Source organism: Heterodontus francisci, chromosome 3 (assembly GCF_036365525.1).
Source record: "Heterodontus francisci isolate sHetFra1 chromosome 3, sHetFra1.hap1, whole genome shotgun sequence".
Classification (NCBI taxonomy): domain Eukaryota; kingdom Metazoa; phylum Chordata; class Chondrichthyes; order Heterodontiformes; family Heterodontidae; genus Heterodontus; species Heterodontus francisci.
This window is the reverse complement of record NC_090373.1, coordinates 80,518,413-80,535,501: the sequence shown is the minus strand read 5'-3', so window position 1 is coordinate 80,535,501 and position 17,089 is coordinate 80,518,413. Positions and strand designations below refer to the sequence as shown.

At 41.8% G+C, this 17,089-nt stretch overlaps 1 protein-coding gene across 2 annotated transcripts in view; it reads right to left on the bottom strand.

Annotated features, from left to right (window-relative positions):
- Window positions 1–1,222: 1,222 nt before the first annotated feature.
- Window positions 1,223–17,089, bottom strand: part of otofa (otoferlin a) — a 479,852-nt gene continuing 463,985 nt past the window's right edge. The window contains exons 39-41 of one of the 2 annotated variants that reach the window (XM_068017778.1): window positions 15,668–15,846; window positions 9,333–9,433; window positions 1,223–1,403 (exon numbers count right to left, since the gene is read on the bottom strand). In XM_068017778.1, coding sequence (XP_067873879.1) covers window positions 1,223–1,403; window positions 9,333–9,433; window positions 15,668–15,846 — 461 coding nt within the window. Of the gene's footprint in view, window positions 1,404–3,951; window positions 4,133–9,332; window positions 9,434–15,667; window positions 15,847–17,089 lie in introns of those variants that run through there. The other variant, XM_068017769.1, reaches the window with a different exon arrangement.

The window sequence follows — 17,089 nt, the reverse complement described above, 5'->3', positions numbered from 1 at the left end:
AAAATGCCCAATCCAACTGGTCGCCCAGAGACTGCAATGCCACTCAATCTCCAGCAGCACTTCAGTCGTGTCTTGGGGGGAATGACAGGTGCATAGTAAGCCTCTGGGCCTAATGATGTGGAGTGCCTACTCTCATCTCTTTATACTGCTCTACGGTAAATGATTTGAAGTGGGGAATACCCTGCAACAAATCTCACAAACATCTCAATTTGCATCATGTAGTGCAATTTCTTCAAGTTCAATTTTGCTTAAAAGCCATCAAAGTAATAAATGTGCCAACTTCCAAGCAAATGACTTGCTCTACTTAATAGTGGGTTGGATTTGAACCCTATTCTCATTCAGTTTCCCTGAATGTTGTATTGCCATAAAGTGTCAAGGAAACAATCCTCATGAATACATAACCCAGGTGGCTGTAAAATGCCATGCTTGTTTTAGAACTTCTAAGTTGTGGGAATGAATATAACACGTTGGAGTTTAATGAGTCTTAGAATATTGTTTTGATATCTTTATGCATCCATCACTCAACACCTAGATGAATCCAATATCTGCTTGATAGTTATAAGCACTACACGATGAAGTTTGTCCCTTGCTTACACCAGATGAACTGCTTTCCCTCTCCAGAAAGAACTTATACTAAAGCAAGATTAATTTTTGATGAGCATAACTCATAAAATCACTTTCCAGCGTTGAAGATTTTTTCACTTATTTGATGGGGTATGCTGAAGATTATCAAGGCCACAAACAGTAAAAGAAGTAGGGCAGCCAGGAATCCAATGATGTAACACTTGTAGTTTCTCCAGATCAGAAGGTAGGCAACACGCATTGGGTTCAGCCACCAGGATAAACTGGTATTTGGACGGCTAGTGAAACAGGTCATTTTTAATATGAATGGAAGAAATTTGTTGGAAAAATACACAACACAAATGATAGAGTTACAAATTCTTTTGTTATAAATTCAAAAGCTTAAAACAGTTCAAACAAAGTTTACTTAGTAATGAGAACCAAAAAAATTATTTTTAACTACAGTTCAAACAGATTAATTCTGGAGAACTGCACACTGCACACCAAAATAATGATGCATTGTTAAAGTGTAACTCAAAAGTTTCCAAAATGATCCCAACCACTGTTATACCCCAATCTCCTTTCTCCTATATTAATTCAGACACACAAAAAGATGTTTTATTAAAAGTATTAGCTGTTAATTGCATTGGATGATGGTGATTCATGCACCAAGTAGCTTCTTTACCATATAACCAGGCATGCTGTAAAGGAAGAGGCCTATCATGAACAACAGCAACAAAGCCAGCACAATCTTCACAATAAGCCATTTGTATCTGTTGCAGATGAGGTATTTGATGGATTTGAGTGGATTGAGGAACCAGATAAAAGAGGTGTCTGGCCGACTGTCCAAGGCAGCATTAGGGAGAGTAGGAGAAAAAAAATGGTTAGTAATGAATGTTTTTTTTTTAATATTCAAAGGTAGGCACTTAGTGAATAATACCACCTCCAGGAGATGGAAAATTGGTTTCCCTTCATCCCTGAAAGTTGTTAGTAAACACAATAATTATTACTAGTTCAGAGATCAGCAGATGTAAAACATACAAGTTACTTCTAAAAACTTCAATCTTAGAAAGTCTCCATCATATGCTAGGAGTTTGATCCTGAAGCCAGTATCCTAAATGGGGAAAGTATGCAAGTGAAGAATTTTAAAGTGCAATATCTTTAGACTAGCTTTGTGATACTTTGTGACTTCTTTGGCACCATAATTCTTAATTATTTTTAACTAGAGTTGTATGCCTTTCTCTAGATCCGAGAATATTTTCATTCTTCATTTCATTTAACAATTCTTCCTAGTCCCAACCTCAGATGAACAACCTCCACCACACCAGTATAACAATTTCTATTTCTCACAACACCAATCTGTATAAAATAAGACTGTCAAGCTGGTGCCATCTACATGCCGTTTCAAGGCAGTTTTAACTTGTGGGCTATGACGCACTAGGAACTTAGCTGAAACTGCCCAAACTCATTTCACTTAGTACTCTTGCACTCAACAGGGAGTGAAGACTTGCATCCCATCGATCTAGACTGGATTCAAACCCAGACCATAGAGGTGACAATGACTAGCCTAAACTGTTACATGTATTTGATTGAAATGATGGACCTTAATTGTGTATCTGTGTATATGTTATATATGTGTGATTTAGTTGGTGGCACTCTTGCCTCTGAGTCAGAAAGTTGTGGATTCAAGTCTCACTCCAGGACTTGAACACAAAATAAATCAAGGCTGCCACTCCAGTACGGCACTGAGGGAGTGCTGTACTTTTGGAGGTGCTGCCTTTCAGACGAGATATTAAACCGAAGCCCCGTCTGCCCTCTCAGGTGGACATCAAAGAGCCCATGGCACTATTCCGATGAAGAGGACGGGAGTAATCTCCAATGTCCTGGCCAATATTTATCCCTCAATCAACATCACAAAAAGAGTTAATCTGGTCATTATCACATTGGTTTGTGGTAGCTTTCTGTGCACAATTTGGCTGCCGTATTTTCTACATGACAACAGCGACTACACTTCAAAAGTACATCAATGATCCTAAAGTGCTTTCGGACATCCTAAGGTTGTGAAAGGTGCTGTAGTCAATACTTATAAACAATAAGATTCCCTGTCTAATATTTGTAGTTTATATAACCTCCAATGAGTGTAATATTGCAGGAGATTTAAAGTGAAGGAGGAAGGAGAGAAGGCTTCTTAATTCATTGAGAGTATTGCATCCTTTTTGTTCCCATACAGGTGATGTAATATTCTTATTGATATAATATTGTATATTAATTTTTAAAATAAAATTTAAATTAGCTGATGTGAAAGATAATGGCCAGGAAATTAAGGTAAATGGTGAGGCTAACAGCGTTCACTGTTATTATGGGGATAAATTAGACCTTAACGTCCAGCGACTGCATAGGCACACTTAAATGCAGAAATCAGGAAGTTGTTGCCCGAGTTGTTATGCTCCTCCAGAAGCTGTGCGACACTGGTACTTCACCGAGAGACTCAGCATTGAAATACATGGAAGGGTGTGAAGTTGCTGTACTTACGTGATAGTTACCCGTTAGCCTCACCGGAAAATGTTAGGGCTTGTCCATTCCAGTGTAAGTACACTTTTAACAGTGTGATAAGTCTTAATTACTGCCAACCAACCTCTCTGGCACTGAAAATTAGCTTTTACGAGTGTGGAGTCTTATTTCTTTAGATTTTAACTATTGTTGGAGTTTTTTTTGAAATAAATATTTCTACAACTTATGCTCTCTGTGTCTTTCTCGTCTCTTAATCCCACTTTTCCTCTCTATTTCACTTTCTGTACCTGATTTGGCATTAAATTAACTATTGCAACTTACACTTTCTGGTTCAGGCTCTGCCTGGCTTATTAAGAATTCTTCAATCTGATTGGTTAAGGAGACACGCCATTGCTTGCCCTGTTCACATAGTCCCCTGATACCCTCTAGATGACGCTGTACTGCCATGGCTTTCGAATCACCACAAATTCCACCACAAAAAGCCCAGAGAAACTGTGCGCAAGTGTAAGAGTAATGAACAGCAAGCACTGTTCGTTCCCTGCCGACTGCAAAATCCAAGTCATTGTGTATTTTCAAATAGTTAATTTTCTAGCTTTTATTGTGATATTTAGCAGCACAAATTTATACTTTCCATATTTATGTAACCTGAACCAGCTGACTTAATAGAAACAATTTACAAGTGATTCTATTACCCATCTACTCCAGTGTTTTATTAGGCAGTCCATTATAACTATGCTTAGCAAATGCATCAATTAAAGTAATTAAACATAACCGACTACAACTCTAAAGGATTTCCTGCTCTGAAACAAGGTAGGTTAAAAAACAGGAATGCACAGGGTACATGAAATATGAGAAAAAGTGGCTACCATTTTAAGGCCATTAGGCTCCAAGAATCTTCTTCACCAGGTAACCAGGCATGGAGTAAAGGAAGAGGCCAAGCAGAAGAAGAAGGAGCACAAGTGCGAGGATCTTCAAAATCAGCCAACGGTAGTTGTGCCAGATGAAATATCTGATGGACTTTAGAGGGTTCATAAACCAGATAAAGCTGGTATCAGGACGACTGCAGATTGGAGGATAGCAAGAAGTGAGGCACCAAAAAAAAAATGAATGAAGGGGAAGGGATCAAGGTAGTAGAAATGGAAAGAAACAAAGAGATGATAATTAAAACAAGAGTTACAGTTTACCATCAAAACGAGACTGAAGATGTTCCCACTTGGTGGATACATAATATACAATTGATCCTAACAATTCTGTGGGCTCTGTTAACTTATTTCTAGGTTATGAAAATCTATCAGGAAGAATGATTGAACATTATCTCTGATATAAAACTTAATAGAAGCTTTAAGAAAATAGATTATTAGAGGATTCTGCAAGTTGTATCATGAGAACATTATAGTGATTATAAAATGAGTGATGTCACATGGTTTATCTCACAGGATTCTCTGGTAAAGATTGCAAGTTAATTCATATTGCTCACCCCTTTTCTGTAGTAAGTGTAGGGATTAAAAGGAGTTTTTGTGGCAGAAAAGGTACTAATAAAGTTACTTTCAAATGAGCTGTCTTATTGTAGCTCTTATTAGAGAAAGAACTGAGTGTATGACTATAGAATCATAGAATGATACAGCACAGCAGGAGCTCATTCAGCTCATCGTGTTCGCTGTTTGGTGGAGTAGTACAGGTTTGCTCTTGTTAACATAAAGATATTTGGCACTAAGACTGTGAGGATGCCATTAAAACTTATTTTCTGTGGTGTTGTACTCATTCTGCACCACATGTGTTTCTTTGAACATGCCACATTATGATTTTTCAATGGTAATTTATTTCTTGTTTCTTCATATCACCCTGGGTGTGGACACTCTGGGCATCAACTGCCCAGACAGTGAGTGAAGAGCCTGGTCCATGATGTTGCCCTCTCTTTAACTGGCCATTGGAATGCATTAGGTAGAATGCAGACATGACTCTCACTTCTGATCTTTCCTCCTCATACTGGGGAGATGCTTACAGCCACCACTCAGCAATTCCCAGCTCATATTGGCTCATCTTATGAATTGGGAAGAATGGAACTGAATAATTCTCCACACTATGTGACCTAATTGGCTTTTCTATTTAACATGTACTAAAAAAAGAAACTTCTGTACGTCACTAAGGGAATAAAAACCGACTGAAATAACATATGATATAAAATATCCAGTACAGTCATATTTTAAAAATTCAATTTTAGAATTAGAATTAGAACATTATAGCGCAGTACAGGCCCTTCGGCCCTCGATGTTGCGCCAACCTGTGAAACCATCTGACCTATACTATTCCATTTTCATCCATATGTCTATCCAATGACCACTTAAATGCCCTTAAAGTTGGCGAGTCTACTACTGTTGCAGGCAGGGCGTTCCACGCCCCTACTCCTCTCTGAGTAAAGAAACTACCTCTGACATCTGTCCTATATCTATCACCCCTCAACTTAAAGCTATGTCCCCTCGTGTTTGCCATCACCATGCGAGGAAAAAGACTCTCACTATCCACCCTATCTAACCCTCTGATTATCTTATATGTCTCTGAGGGACATAAGGACATGAGGGATAGGATCTATTCCCATTTTAGTAACATAAAAATTCTGGGGATGCTTTTCCACCTATGTCAGAATTATGGGCTGTTTTGTATTGTGAGGTCACACCTGGTGGAGCTGAGGCTGCAAATATTTCATTTTTGATGAGATCCTTAGAGACGATAGGAAAGAAAACCTCATCAATCTGGATAGGATTTCAAGTCAAAATGAGATCAAGGAACAATTGCCGTGCTAACCATTCCCCCTTTTGCTCAAAACAAACATTCGCCATATCTGACAGTAAAATTGAGTCATATTCAAATTAATTGAGAAAAATTTGTCTTTTATAGCCAAATAATTCAACATCTATGTGATTTATAGGGAATATTACAGTAAACATTGCCCCGCCACAAACTTTGTTTCATAGCCACTGATTCACCTCCCTACCTCCTCAGCCACTGTTTCAGACTAAAGCAGACTATTCACAACCTAGGCATCCTATTTGAACCTGAGGTGAGCTTCCGACCCCAGATCTGCTCCATTGCAAGCACCTTTGTAATATTTCCCATCTCCACCCCACTTCAGCTTGTCCATCCCTTCGTTACCTCCAGACTTGACAATTCCAATGCTCTCTTGGCTGGCTTCCCATCTTCCACCCTCTATAACTTGAGCTCATCCTAAGCTCTGCTGCCCGTTTCCTAATTGCACCAAATCCCATTCACCCATTACCCCTGTGCATGCTGACCCACATTGCTCCTGGTCCAGCAATGCCTTGATTTTTAGCCTTCAGCTGTCTAGGCCCTAAGCTCTGAAATTCTTTCCCTAAATCTCTCTGTATCTCCCTCCTCTTTTAAGACACTCTTTAAAACCTACCTTTCTGGTCACCTGTCCTAATGTCTCCTTCTTTGATGCCAATGTTTTGTCTGAGAACAATCCTGTGAAGCACCTTGTGATGTTTTACTATGTTAAAGGTGCTATATTAATGCAAATTGTTGTTGTAAAATATCTTCGCAATAAATGAGCAATGTTGAAAAAGTAATTGGCTGGTTTAGACCTAGTGGTCTTTTCCTATTCCTAAAATTCTTATATTCTTAAAACTGATCACCATGATCACTAATGTGCTATGGTGGCACATTAAAAAGACAAGCACAACTGTGGTACGAATCCTTTGAATATACTCAAATGTGCAACAATATGAATTATGAGATTACATTGTCTCTGAAACAATAACTTTGGTATTTTGAGAAATAAAGTTTCATAGTGCACCAGGCTCATGCTGATTTTAACTTGGAGTGAGAGGCAATTCTGAGGTCAGCAGGGCAAGAGTCAGACTCACCCGTTTTCTGATGCAGGCTCCGGCTCTCAGGCCTCATTTAAATATGTCAGGTCCAACTCCTGCCCGAATCTGGTGTCGATGATGTTAGGTGGGAGTTGGGCAAATGCTGCAGGAGGTCATGGCAGGGAGTCTGCAGGAACTGTCCCAGGCAGTTAGACAACTGGTGGTGGGAATGTAAACGATCATGGTCGTGGAAGAGAAACCGGGAATCCAGGTATATTTGAAGGCCTGGAGGAACTCATCTGCTTTCCTGGACCACAAGGAAAGCTTTTTATAAAAAGAATTACTTACTTTTCCACCCTGTTATGGACCTGCTGCTTCTTTGTGGCTGATGCGCCTGGTAAGGCTGACACTAGGCTCCGATCACAAATGTCAATCATTAAACTATCGGAGTGTTTCCTGACAATGCAGTACATGTGCAGAGCAATCGCCGACGCCATTAGTGTGTCCAAACATTTCCCTGTTTGCCCGTATTGCTCTGCGCATGCGCGCATCAGCATCATCACATAACGACATCCATGTACTGCTTCACCCCTCAATGGCCATGATCACTGCCTCCATCCCCTCCAACAGCACCCCACTACCACCCATATTCGGTGCCTCAATCAGTGCTTCTCCCTGCTCCCACAGTTCTCTTCTGCGTCCCCCTGCTGGAGACTGCTCCCGCCTATTTTCTGCTCCATTTCACCGATCCTGACTGCTCGCCACCCTATTCCACTGCTCGCTTCCTGCCTCGCCACTAGAATCCCACTCGCACTGCCACTTCTCGGGGCATGAGGTGGGGAGTGAGCGGCGGGATGGAGTGATGAGCAGTTGGGAGCAGTGAGAAGGTGGGCGCAGGAGGAAGCGGGGTGGAGATCACAGAAACGAGTGCGAAACAATGCGACGGTTGAGGCGGCGATCGCAGGATGGAGCGGGGAACGGAAGAGACAATCATGAGAGGGAGTGGGTTACTGTTGGGAGTGGTGTGGAGGCAACGATCGCAGCCATTGAAGGGTGAGAGGTTTAGGGTTCAATTCATTATTTTCTGTCAAATTGAGCAGCGCCATCTTTATTACTGGCAGCTGCCTGAGACGTCACAGACAGTGACATTTCAGTCAATGAGGCTGCATTTGTGCATGTGCCAGTACTGCACCACCTAGTGGTTGCATTGTCAGCAAACGCAGCCTTAAAATATGGCCGGGGTCTGAATCATATTATCAGAGCCCGACTTTTAAATGTCAATGTGACCTTCGTCTACCTGGTGTGAGTGCCTTGCTGGCTTGCCAGGATATACCTAATAAATGACTTGAGTCTTTCAAGAATTGGGTGAGTGGTCATGGTAAGGATTTTAGCTCCCTCACATCTCCCATTTTCAGTGGCACAGGGGTTAAAATGGGGGCTAGAAATAAAATGAAATCCTACCAGTTGAGTAATAATACAGGGGCAATGTAATGTGTGGTGCTCAATGTGTCATCCCAGGGGAATTACTGCAGTAGATGTTGACTGCACTATTAATACACTTCTGTACAATACCATACTAGCTTTGCTGAACTACACTGAGGTCCCTCCCAGCCATCTGAAGCATGCAATCAATGGAGTGTTATCTCGATAAGGAAACTAAAGGCTCTATTGCTTAGACTGTGCTTACCGCCTCAACGAAATCCAGAAAAAGAAACTTAGTTTATATTCATTTCACATTTAATTTCCTTGGTAAATGTTTCTCATATTAACTCCAGTAATAACAAAAAATAATTAAAGCTCTCCAGATGTTGTATTTCAATGTGATTACTGTTTATAACTGAGATGAATGGAAACTGAAGGTCTATGATTAGGACAGTTGAATGTTGATAGAATGTTGAGAGTCTTGTTTAGAGGTGTATTACATGCAGAGGAAATCACCATTAGGTCTTGCAGAGCCAGCTTATTCCTTTATGACTGCTGCTGGTTTACAAGTATCTTGTTAACTGCCTTGTAGCCATCTGCCCCAGAATATCAACCAAATAAACTATATAGAAAAGGCTGCAAAATGATGACTGTAAATGAAAGACTCAGTAGCTAATTTGAACAGCAATATTGTAATAATACATTAGAAATGTTTTTCTGCTGAAGCTCTTGTCAAAGTTAGAAAAAATTTTGAGATGCTGTTTTTATCCTGCTCCTCCAACATTTTGTTTACTATTTATTTGCAGTATAAGATAACAAAATAGATTAAAGTAGTTAAATTAGAACTGTATTTTTTTTTAAATACTTGTTTCCTGCAAAGATTATAACCTGATAGTTTCATAATATTATGAGACAAAGAGGTGTGGTTTTGGCATATTCTTCAAATGGCTCAGGAAATCTGTAGTGACATTAATGAGACATGAACTGTAATTAAAATGAAGAAGATACACTTACTTTGGCTTCTCCAGTGGATCTGGCTCATTGCGAGCAAGGCCTGCAGGGCTCTTCTCAGCTTCTTCTGCTGTTAACAGGTGTAACTCAGCCTCCACTTTACCCTGAAAACAGAACAGACATGGTGAATTGTTCTTTCACCAAGTTTGAAGTGACGATCACTTCATGTGCTGGTGGTACCATGTTTGCACTGGAAACACTTGGCCTGAGGAACTGAGCCATGGTTCACAATGCGAAGAGGAGTGGTGATATCAAACTATCTGGATACAAAGCTTATCATAAAGGTACCAGTATGGGGTAAGGTAAAAATGCTGTTCAAGTTTGTCATAATTTATTAGGCGGTATTCTCATCTTCTCAAATTATGATTTTCTGTTTAAAATTCTCTCTCACTTGCACTATGTCCGGTATAATGAAAGAGTGACATGGCAATTGTTACCCTGTAATCGTGGAGACTGTGTCCCAATTTCCATCCTGCCTCCCCCCGCTACTCTCCCTGCACCCCCACCACCCACACCCCCCCCCAGCCTGAACACATACAATTTCAATTTTATGCCAATTTCTTCCTTCCTTTTGTAAAGATATTGAGCTCATGAACAAAGTGTCATGTCTGTGTGTGTGATTAGACTGTATCAGTGAGTTATTTAACCTCTAAGGAGACACCATCATAGCTGAACCCAAACCTGCTGGTACCTGCCATGAATCTAGCTTAAGTTACTGAGTAACAATAAAGAACGCAACAGTAGGCAAAATCCAGGGAAGCCACAAGACCAAAGTACTTCTCGCCCAGCAGGAAGGTGCAGATTAGGAACATTAAAGTGGAAAATGACCCCTTGAGCTAGATTTTCAGCCACCACCAGGGCCAGGATCAGAGGTGGGTGGGGCCAAAAATTAGTCCGACTGGCCAGTGTGATAGTTCCCTAGCACCATACCTTCTCCAGGCCATTTTTGCACAGGCAGGATCGAGGCTGACAGGGCTACCCGCCCGCGTGGCGGATAGTCGATCAGGCTCATTAAAAGCCTAACTGAGGCCAATTAAAGGAGGCTGCATGGAATTTTCCAGTTGGCCTCCAAATTCCCACTGGCGGCAGGGGCCGGTTTAGGTGCCTGGAGGTGGGCACCTAGTGGCAGACAGAGGGGGGGGGGGGGGGAAAGCAGCATTCCAGGCAGGCCTAGGGACCCTCTCTGCCTGCCTGGGTGCAGGAGCAGCCACAGGCTGCCCTGTTGAGGGGCTCCAGGCTGAATATGTTTTTTAAATTCAAGATTTAAAAAAGTTGGAGAGGGCACCTCCATTTTGAAGCGCTCTCTTTCTGACTTACCTTCCACTACACCATGCTGCTCCTCTCAAGCTGGAAGGCCTCTGATTGGCCCTCCAGCTTCAAGAGCCCGCCTGCCGACCTTAATTGGTCAGAGAACCTGTCTCCATGCCTATGAAGGGGTGGAAATCCCAACGAGTGACTGTTTTCCCTTGAGAGCAGGTTCGGGACCCGGAAACGGTCCTGGCCTCTGTTTCCTGCCCCCGGAGGCAAAATTCAGACCCTTCTGTTTGCTTTGTCCCCCGCAACTCCCTAACTCAAAGAAACGAAAGCCAATTGTAGTGTCTCTATTGCACAGACTAGGAATTGAACCGTGAACTTTTAAATGAGTATGACGCAATAACACATCAACCAGTGTATTAAGACACTGCGCTATCAAGAATCATATCAAGTGTATTTACCCACTGAGGTATGAAGGAATCTCAGTGATGTTCTCAATTATGACAATATAGTCATAAGAACATATTAAATATGAAGCAAAACTTGGAAAAGCGAAGTGAGACCCATGTGTATAATCTATATGAAATGTGGTCTTTGGACTTCAGGGTATCGCCACTACCAGTGATGTTACATATTGATTCACTCTTAGCAAAATACTGCAGTAAAAGTAGTCAAAGTACAGGCTCTATTGCATGTAAATTATCACTGAAATGTATATGAAGTAATCATAATCAAACAGAATCCAACAGTAATAATATTAGGGAAATGTTTCTATCACTTGGATTATATTGTCATTATTCATCTAAGCAAATGAACCTTCCCTTTCTCCTTGCCAAAGTCATACAGCCAAATATATACAATCAAATGGAGACCTTAGAAATTAATCAGGAAAAGAAACTTGAATTTCTTGCGTCAAATCCAAGTAATGTGATTGGCTCAGATTCTTGTGTAGACTGATTGCAGTTTGACCCAATGAAAAATATTGGCCTGGATTTTGCAGTAGTAATGATGATGAAACTGTTAGCTTTCACCATCATTACTCCTCTGAAACCGAGAGCAACCTCTGGAGTCCACACATCCATAGTTAAATGCAAAAATCCAGAAGTTGTTGCCAGTGATTCCACTCTTCTCCAGAGGGTGCACTGTTGAGGTCCTCCTAGAATGCAATCAATTAGAAATCACTGAACTGATGAGAACTTCCACTTTTACACTATTGGTCTTGCTGTAAAAAACACTTAAAAAATTACACCTTGTTGAATGAGGTGTAACAGGGTTTTTATCGGTTCATAATTACTGAACAGGCTCACTGGCCCTGAAAGAGTAATTTATATTTGTTGAATGTCAAATTTCTTCATTATGATAAGAAGTTTCACATTTTAAATTTTTTTTTTTGTTTTTTAAAGTTTTAGCTTCTACCTTAATTCCATATATGCCCCAGTCATTTATTTTGCTAAAGTTAAAAGTGAAGGGATTCAGTAGTTTTTACTTACTGGTTTGCTGTCCATAAGAATACTTCAAAATGATTGGCTGCTTACCCTGCTTGATGACATCTCTGTTGCTGGATGCCTGGAGATCCCCTTGACCAGATTCAAACTGATGTCAGGAAAGTGGAAATCCATGCCACAGAGATTGCTAGATCTTTGGACAGCTGTCTTTGAGGTCAGCAATGAGTGTTGTTGCTTTGCCACTGACTGCAAAATCCAGCCCAGTCATTTTTGTTTTACTTACCTGAGATTAAATATTTGGCTATTTGGAGAAAGCAACTTTTGTCCAACATTTATTTTGGTAAAGTTTCTGTCTTATCTAAGCCCAAATGGATTCCCAAGCTTCAGCAACTACTGTTAGTAAGGGAAGGGTAGGAACTTCACTTTTCTGCATTATTAAAACACAAAACGTAAAGGACTCTGAATCAATTGGTTGGCAAATGCAGTGGTCCAACTGCGAACCAGTCAAGCGGGCCCAATTTCAATCCTTGTACCATGCCAAATTAACTAATCTTAGCTGGGATGGTGGGGGAAGGGTGCTACAATTGTCTTGAATGTCCCCGGGCAAGTCAATGAGTATTCCAACTCCTGATTTCCATCTAGTGACTCCTGCTGGAAACTATGCATGGCTTTAGTTTGGGACAGGGGTGGGCTCCACTGTAATGTTGCTTCATGGTTGAATAGCATGCTGACCCTTATTGTTGAGGTTCAGACAGGAAGAATTGTAATTTGGGTGAAGTATTAGAGGCACTAGTGACCCATGTAACCATATCTTAGCATGATAGAAACATAGAAAATAGGAGCAGGAGTAGGCCATTGGGCCCTTCGCGCCTGCTCTGCCATTCATTATGATCATGGCTGATCATCCAACTCAGTAACCTGTTCCCGCTTTCCCCCCATATCCTTTGATTTCTTTTGCCCCAAGAGCTATATCTAACTCCTTCTTGAAAACATACAATGTTTTGGCCTCAACTGCTTTCTGTGGTAGTGAATTCCACAGGCTCACCACTCTCTGGGTGAAGTAATTTCTCCTCATCTCAGTCCTGAAAGGTTTACCCTGTATCCTTCGACTATGACCCCTGGATCTGGACTCCCCCACCATCGGGAACATCCTTCCTGCATCTACCCTGTCAAGTCCTGTTAGAATTTTATAGGTTTCTATGAGATTCCCCCTCACTCTTCTGAACTCCAGCGAATATAATCCTAACTGACTCAATCTCTCCTCATAAGTCAGTCCCGCCATCCCAGGAATCAGTCTGGTAAACATTCGCTGCACTCCCTCTATAGCAAGCACATCCTTCCTCAGATAAGGAGACCAAAACTGCACACAATATTCCATATGTGGCCTCACCAAGGCCCTGTATAATTGCAGCAAGACATCCCTGCTCCTGTATTCGAATCCTTTCGCTATGAAGGCCAACATACCATTTGCCTTTTTTACTGCCTGTTGGACCTGCATGCTTACCTTCAGCGACTGGTGTACAAGAACACCCAGGTCTTATTGCATATTCCTCTTTCTCAGTTTATAGCCTTTCAGATAATAATCTGCCTTCCTGTTTTTGCTACCAAAGTGGATAATCTCACATTTATCCACATTATACTGCATCTATCATGCATCTGGCCACTCACTCAACTTGTCCAAATCACCCTGAAGCCCCTTTGCATCCTCCTCATAACTCACCCTCCCACCCAGTTTTGTGTCATCTGCAAATTTGGAGATATTACATTTAGTTCCCTCATCTAAATCATTAATGTACATTGTGAATAGCTGGGGTACCCCACTAGTCACTGCCCACCATTCGGAAAAAGACCCGTTTATTCCTATTCTTTGTTTCCTGTCTGCCAACCAATTTTCTATCCATCGCAATACACTACCCCCAATCCCATGCGCTTTAATTTTACACGCTAATCTTTTATGTGGGACTTTGTTGAAAGCCTTCTGAAAGTCCAAATAAACCACATCCACTGGCTGTCCCTCATCAACTCGACTAGTTACATCCTCGAAGAATTCTAGTAGATTTGTCAGGCATGATTTCCCTTTCGTAAATCCATGCTGACTCTGTCCAATTCTACCACTGTTATCCAAGTGCTCTGCTATAAAATCTTTGATAATGATCCAGCACCTTCAGGAGAGTGGACAGGACAGTAACCACATAAAAGCAGAAAATGAAAGTGTCCTGTTAGCAGAGGATAAGGTACCTGGGACAAGAAACAAAACAGGGCGACACCAAACATGCAAACTAACCTGCGAGGATGGTGTTCTGACAGACTATCCTGAGCACCAACTTGTCTCTTGCCCCCTGAGCCCCTGTGCCTCCCTGGAAATGTCAACACACTCATTCCTCATAACCAGCATGTCCCACCAAAGCAAAAGTGGAACCTATAGTTAAGGTCTGAAGTTATTAAATCTGGAAGGCTGCAAGGTGCAAAGTAAGGGGCTGTTCCTCAAGCTTGGATTGAGTGTTATTAGAAATGGGTAGGAAGCCAAAGATGGAGAGGTCAGAGGGGAAGTGGGATGGGAAATTGAAAGTGACAGAAAGCTCAGGGTTTCACTTGTGGATAGAATGGAGATACTCAGCAAAGCTGGGTTTTCTCTGGGTGCTCCGGTTTCCTCCCACAAGCCAAAAGACTTGCAGGTTGGTAGGTAAATTGGCCATTATAAATTGCCCCTAGTATAGGTAGGTGGTAGGGAAATATAGGGACAGGTGGGGATGTGGTAGGAATATGGGATTGGTGTAGGATTAGTATAAATGGGTGGTTGATGGTCGGCACAGACTTGGTGGGCCGAAGGGCCTGTTTCAGTGCTGTATCTCTAAACTAAACTAAACTAAACTAATCTGCATTTGGGCTCTCCTATTTGGAGGAGACAGCGCCATGAGCAGTGAATACAATAAACTAGGTTGAAGAAAGTACAAACAAATTGAAGTGTTGGTGGCCTGAACAGGGGTGTGGGAGGAGGTCAATAGATAGGTGTTGCATCTCCTGCACTGGGCATGGGAAGGTTCCTGGGGTGACAAGAGCAGGTGCTGTGGTGGTGAAAGGTGAACTACGGTGTCATGCGGCATATATAGTTCTGATGACACTTGAAATTTTAACTTTCTCTTCCCTCCACAGTTGCTGCCTGACATGCTGAGTATTGCAGCATTTCATGTTCTTTTAGATTTCCAGCACCTGCAGCTTTTCTGCTTTTTGTTTAAATAAAACATAGGGAACCTTTTTTAAAATAACACGATTTGAAACTCATTTAGGTATTCTTTAGAACAGGGTTGGGGCTGGAGTTAGGATCCTAGTAAAGACAATGTATCTCAAGTAATAATGCTATTCTAGGAATGAAAACAGGTGACCTTTATAAATTATAAAACTTTTTGATATAAGTGATTATTCCGAGAGGCAGTTTGTAAATTAATGTGGCTATAATGAAATGTTGTTTTCTTCATTTTCAGCACAGTGTAAACATGACAAGCTCCCACTCGAAGAGAAAACACATTGAGAAATTGAGCTTTATACATTTAGTCAATTTGGATTCTTTAGTGTCAATGCAGCTATTTTGTTTGATGAGACAAAATCAGTTTCCAAACTCCAAAATGAAAAACTTCTTACTGTAAGTTCCATTTCATCATTTTCGTTTCTGGCCACAAATGGCCACCAGCCTTTCACCCTCTTCTGTTTAAAAATGGAGACTGTGGGAAAAGAAGATTCATCTGTAGCCATTTCAATTGTGCATAGCTTGGCTGTTTTTGCTCCACGTGTAAATCTGTTCAGATCCAATTCGATTGCACCTGCCAGAAAAAGAACAATAAAAAAAGTAACAGGTGAGGTAATGGAAAATGCCCCAGGATAGTTTGCTTGTGATTCTAAAGAAATGCCTCTTTTTTAAAATGGTTTAATTAACATTGTTGAATGACTTTGGGCAACTTGTTTTTTTGATTCATTCATGGGATGTAGGCGTCGCTGGCTAGGCCAGCATTTATTGCCCATCCCTAATTGCCCTTGAGAAGGTGGTGGTGAGCTGCCTTCTTGAACCGCTGCAGTCCATGTGGGGTAGGTACACCCACAGTGCTGTTAGGAAGGAAGTTCCAGGATTTTGACCCAGCGACAGTGAAGGAACGGCGATATAGTTCCAAGTCAGGATGGTGTGTGGCTTGGAGGGGAATTTGCAGGTGGTGGTGTTCCCATGCATCTGCTGCCCTTGTCCTTCTAGTTGGTAGAAGTCGTGGGTTTGGAAGGTGCTTTCTAAGGAGCCTTAGTGCACTGCTGCAGTGCATCTTATAGATGGTACACACTGCTGCCACTGTGCATCAGTGGTGGAGGGAGTGAATGTTTGTGAATGGGGTGCCAATCATGCGGGTTGCTTTGTCCCGGATGGTGTTGAGCTTCTTGAGTGTTGTTGGAGCTGCACCCATCCAGGCAAGTGGAGAGTATTCCAGCACACTCCTGACTTGTGCCTTGTAGATGGTGGACAGGCTTTGGGGAGTCAGGAGGTGAGCTACTCGCCACAGGATTCCTAGCCTATGACCTGCTCTTGTAGCCACAGTATTTATATGGCTACTCCAGTTCAGTTTCTGGTCAATGGTAACCCCCAGGCTTTTGATATTGGGGGATCCCACGATCATAATGCCATTGAATGTCAAGGGGAGATGTTTAGATTCTCTCTTGTTAGAAATGGTTATTGCCTGGCACATGTGTGGTGCGAATGTTACTTGCCACTTATCAGCCAAGCCTGGATATTGTCCAGGTCTTGCTGCATTTTTACATGGACTGCTTCAGTATCTGAGGAGTTGCGAATGGTGCTGAATATTGTGCAATCATCAGCGAACATCCCCACTTCTGACCTTATGACTGAAGGAAGGTAATTGATGAAGCAGCTGAAGATGGTTGGGCCTAGGACACTACCCTGAGGAACTCCTGCAGTGATGTCCTGGAGCTGAAAGGATTGACCTCCAACAACCACAACCATCTTCCTTTGCGCTAGGTATGACTCCAAGCAGCGGAAAGTTTTCCCCCTGATTCCCATTGTCTCCA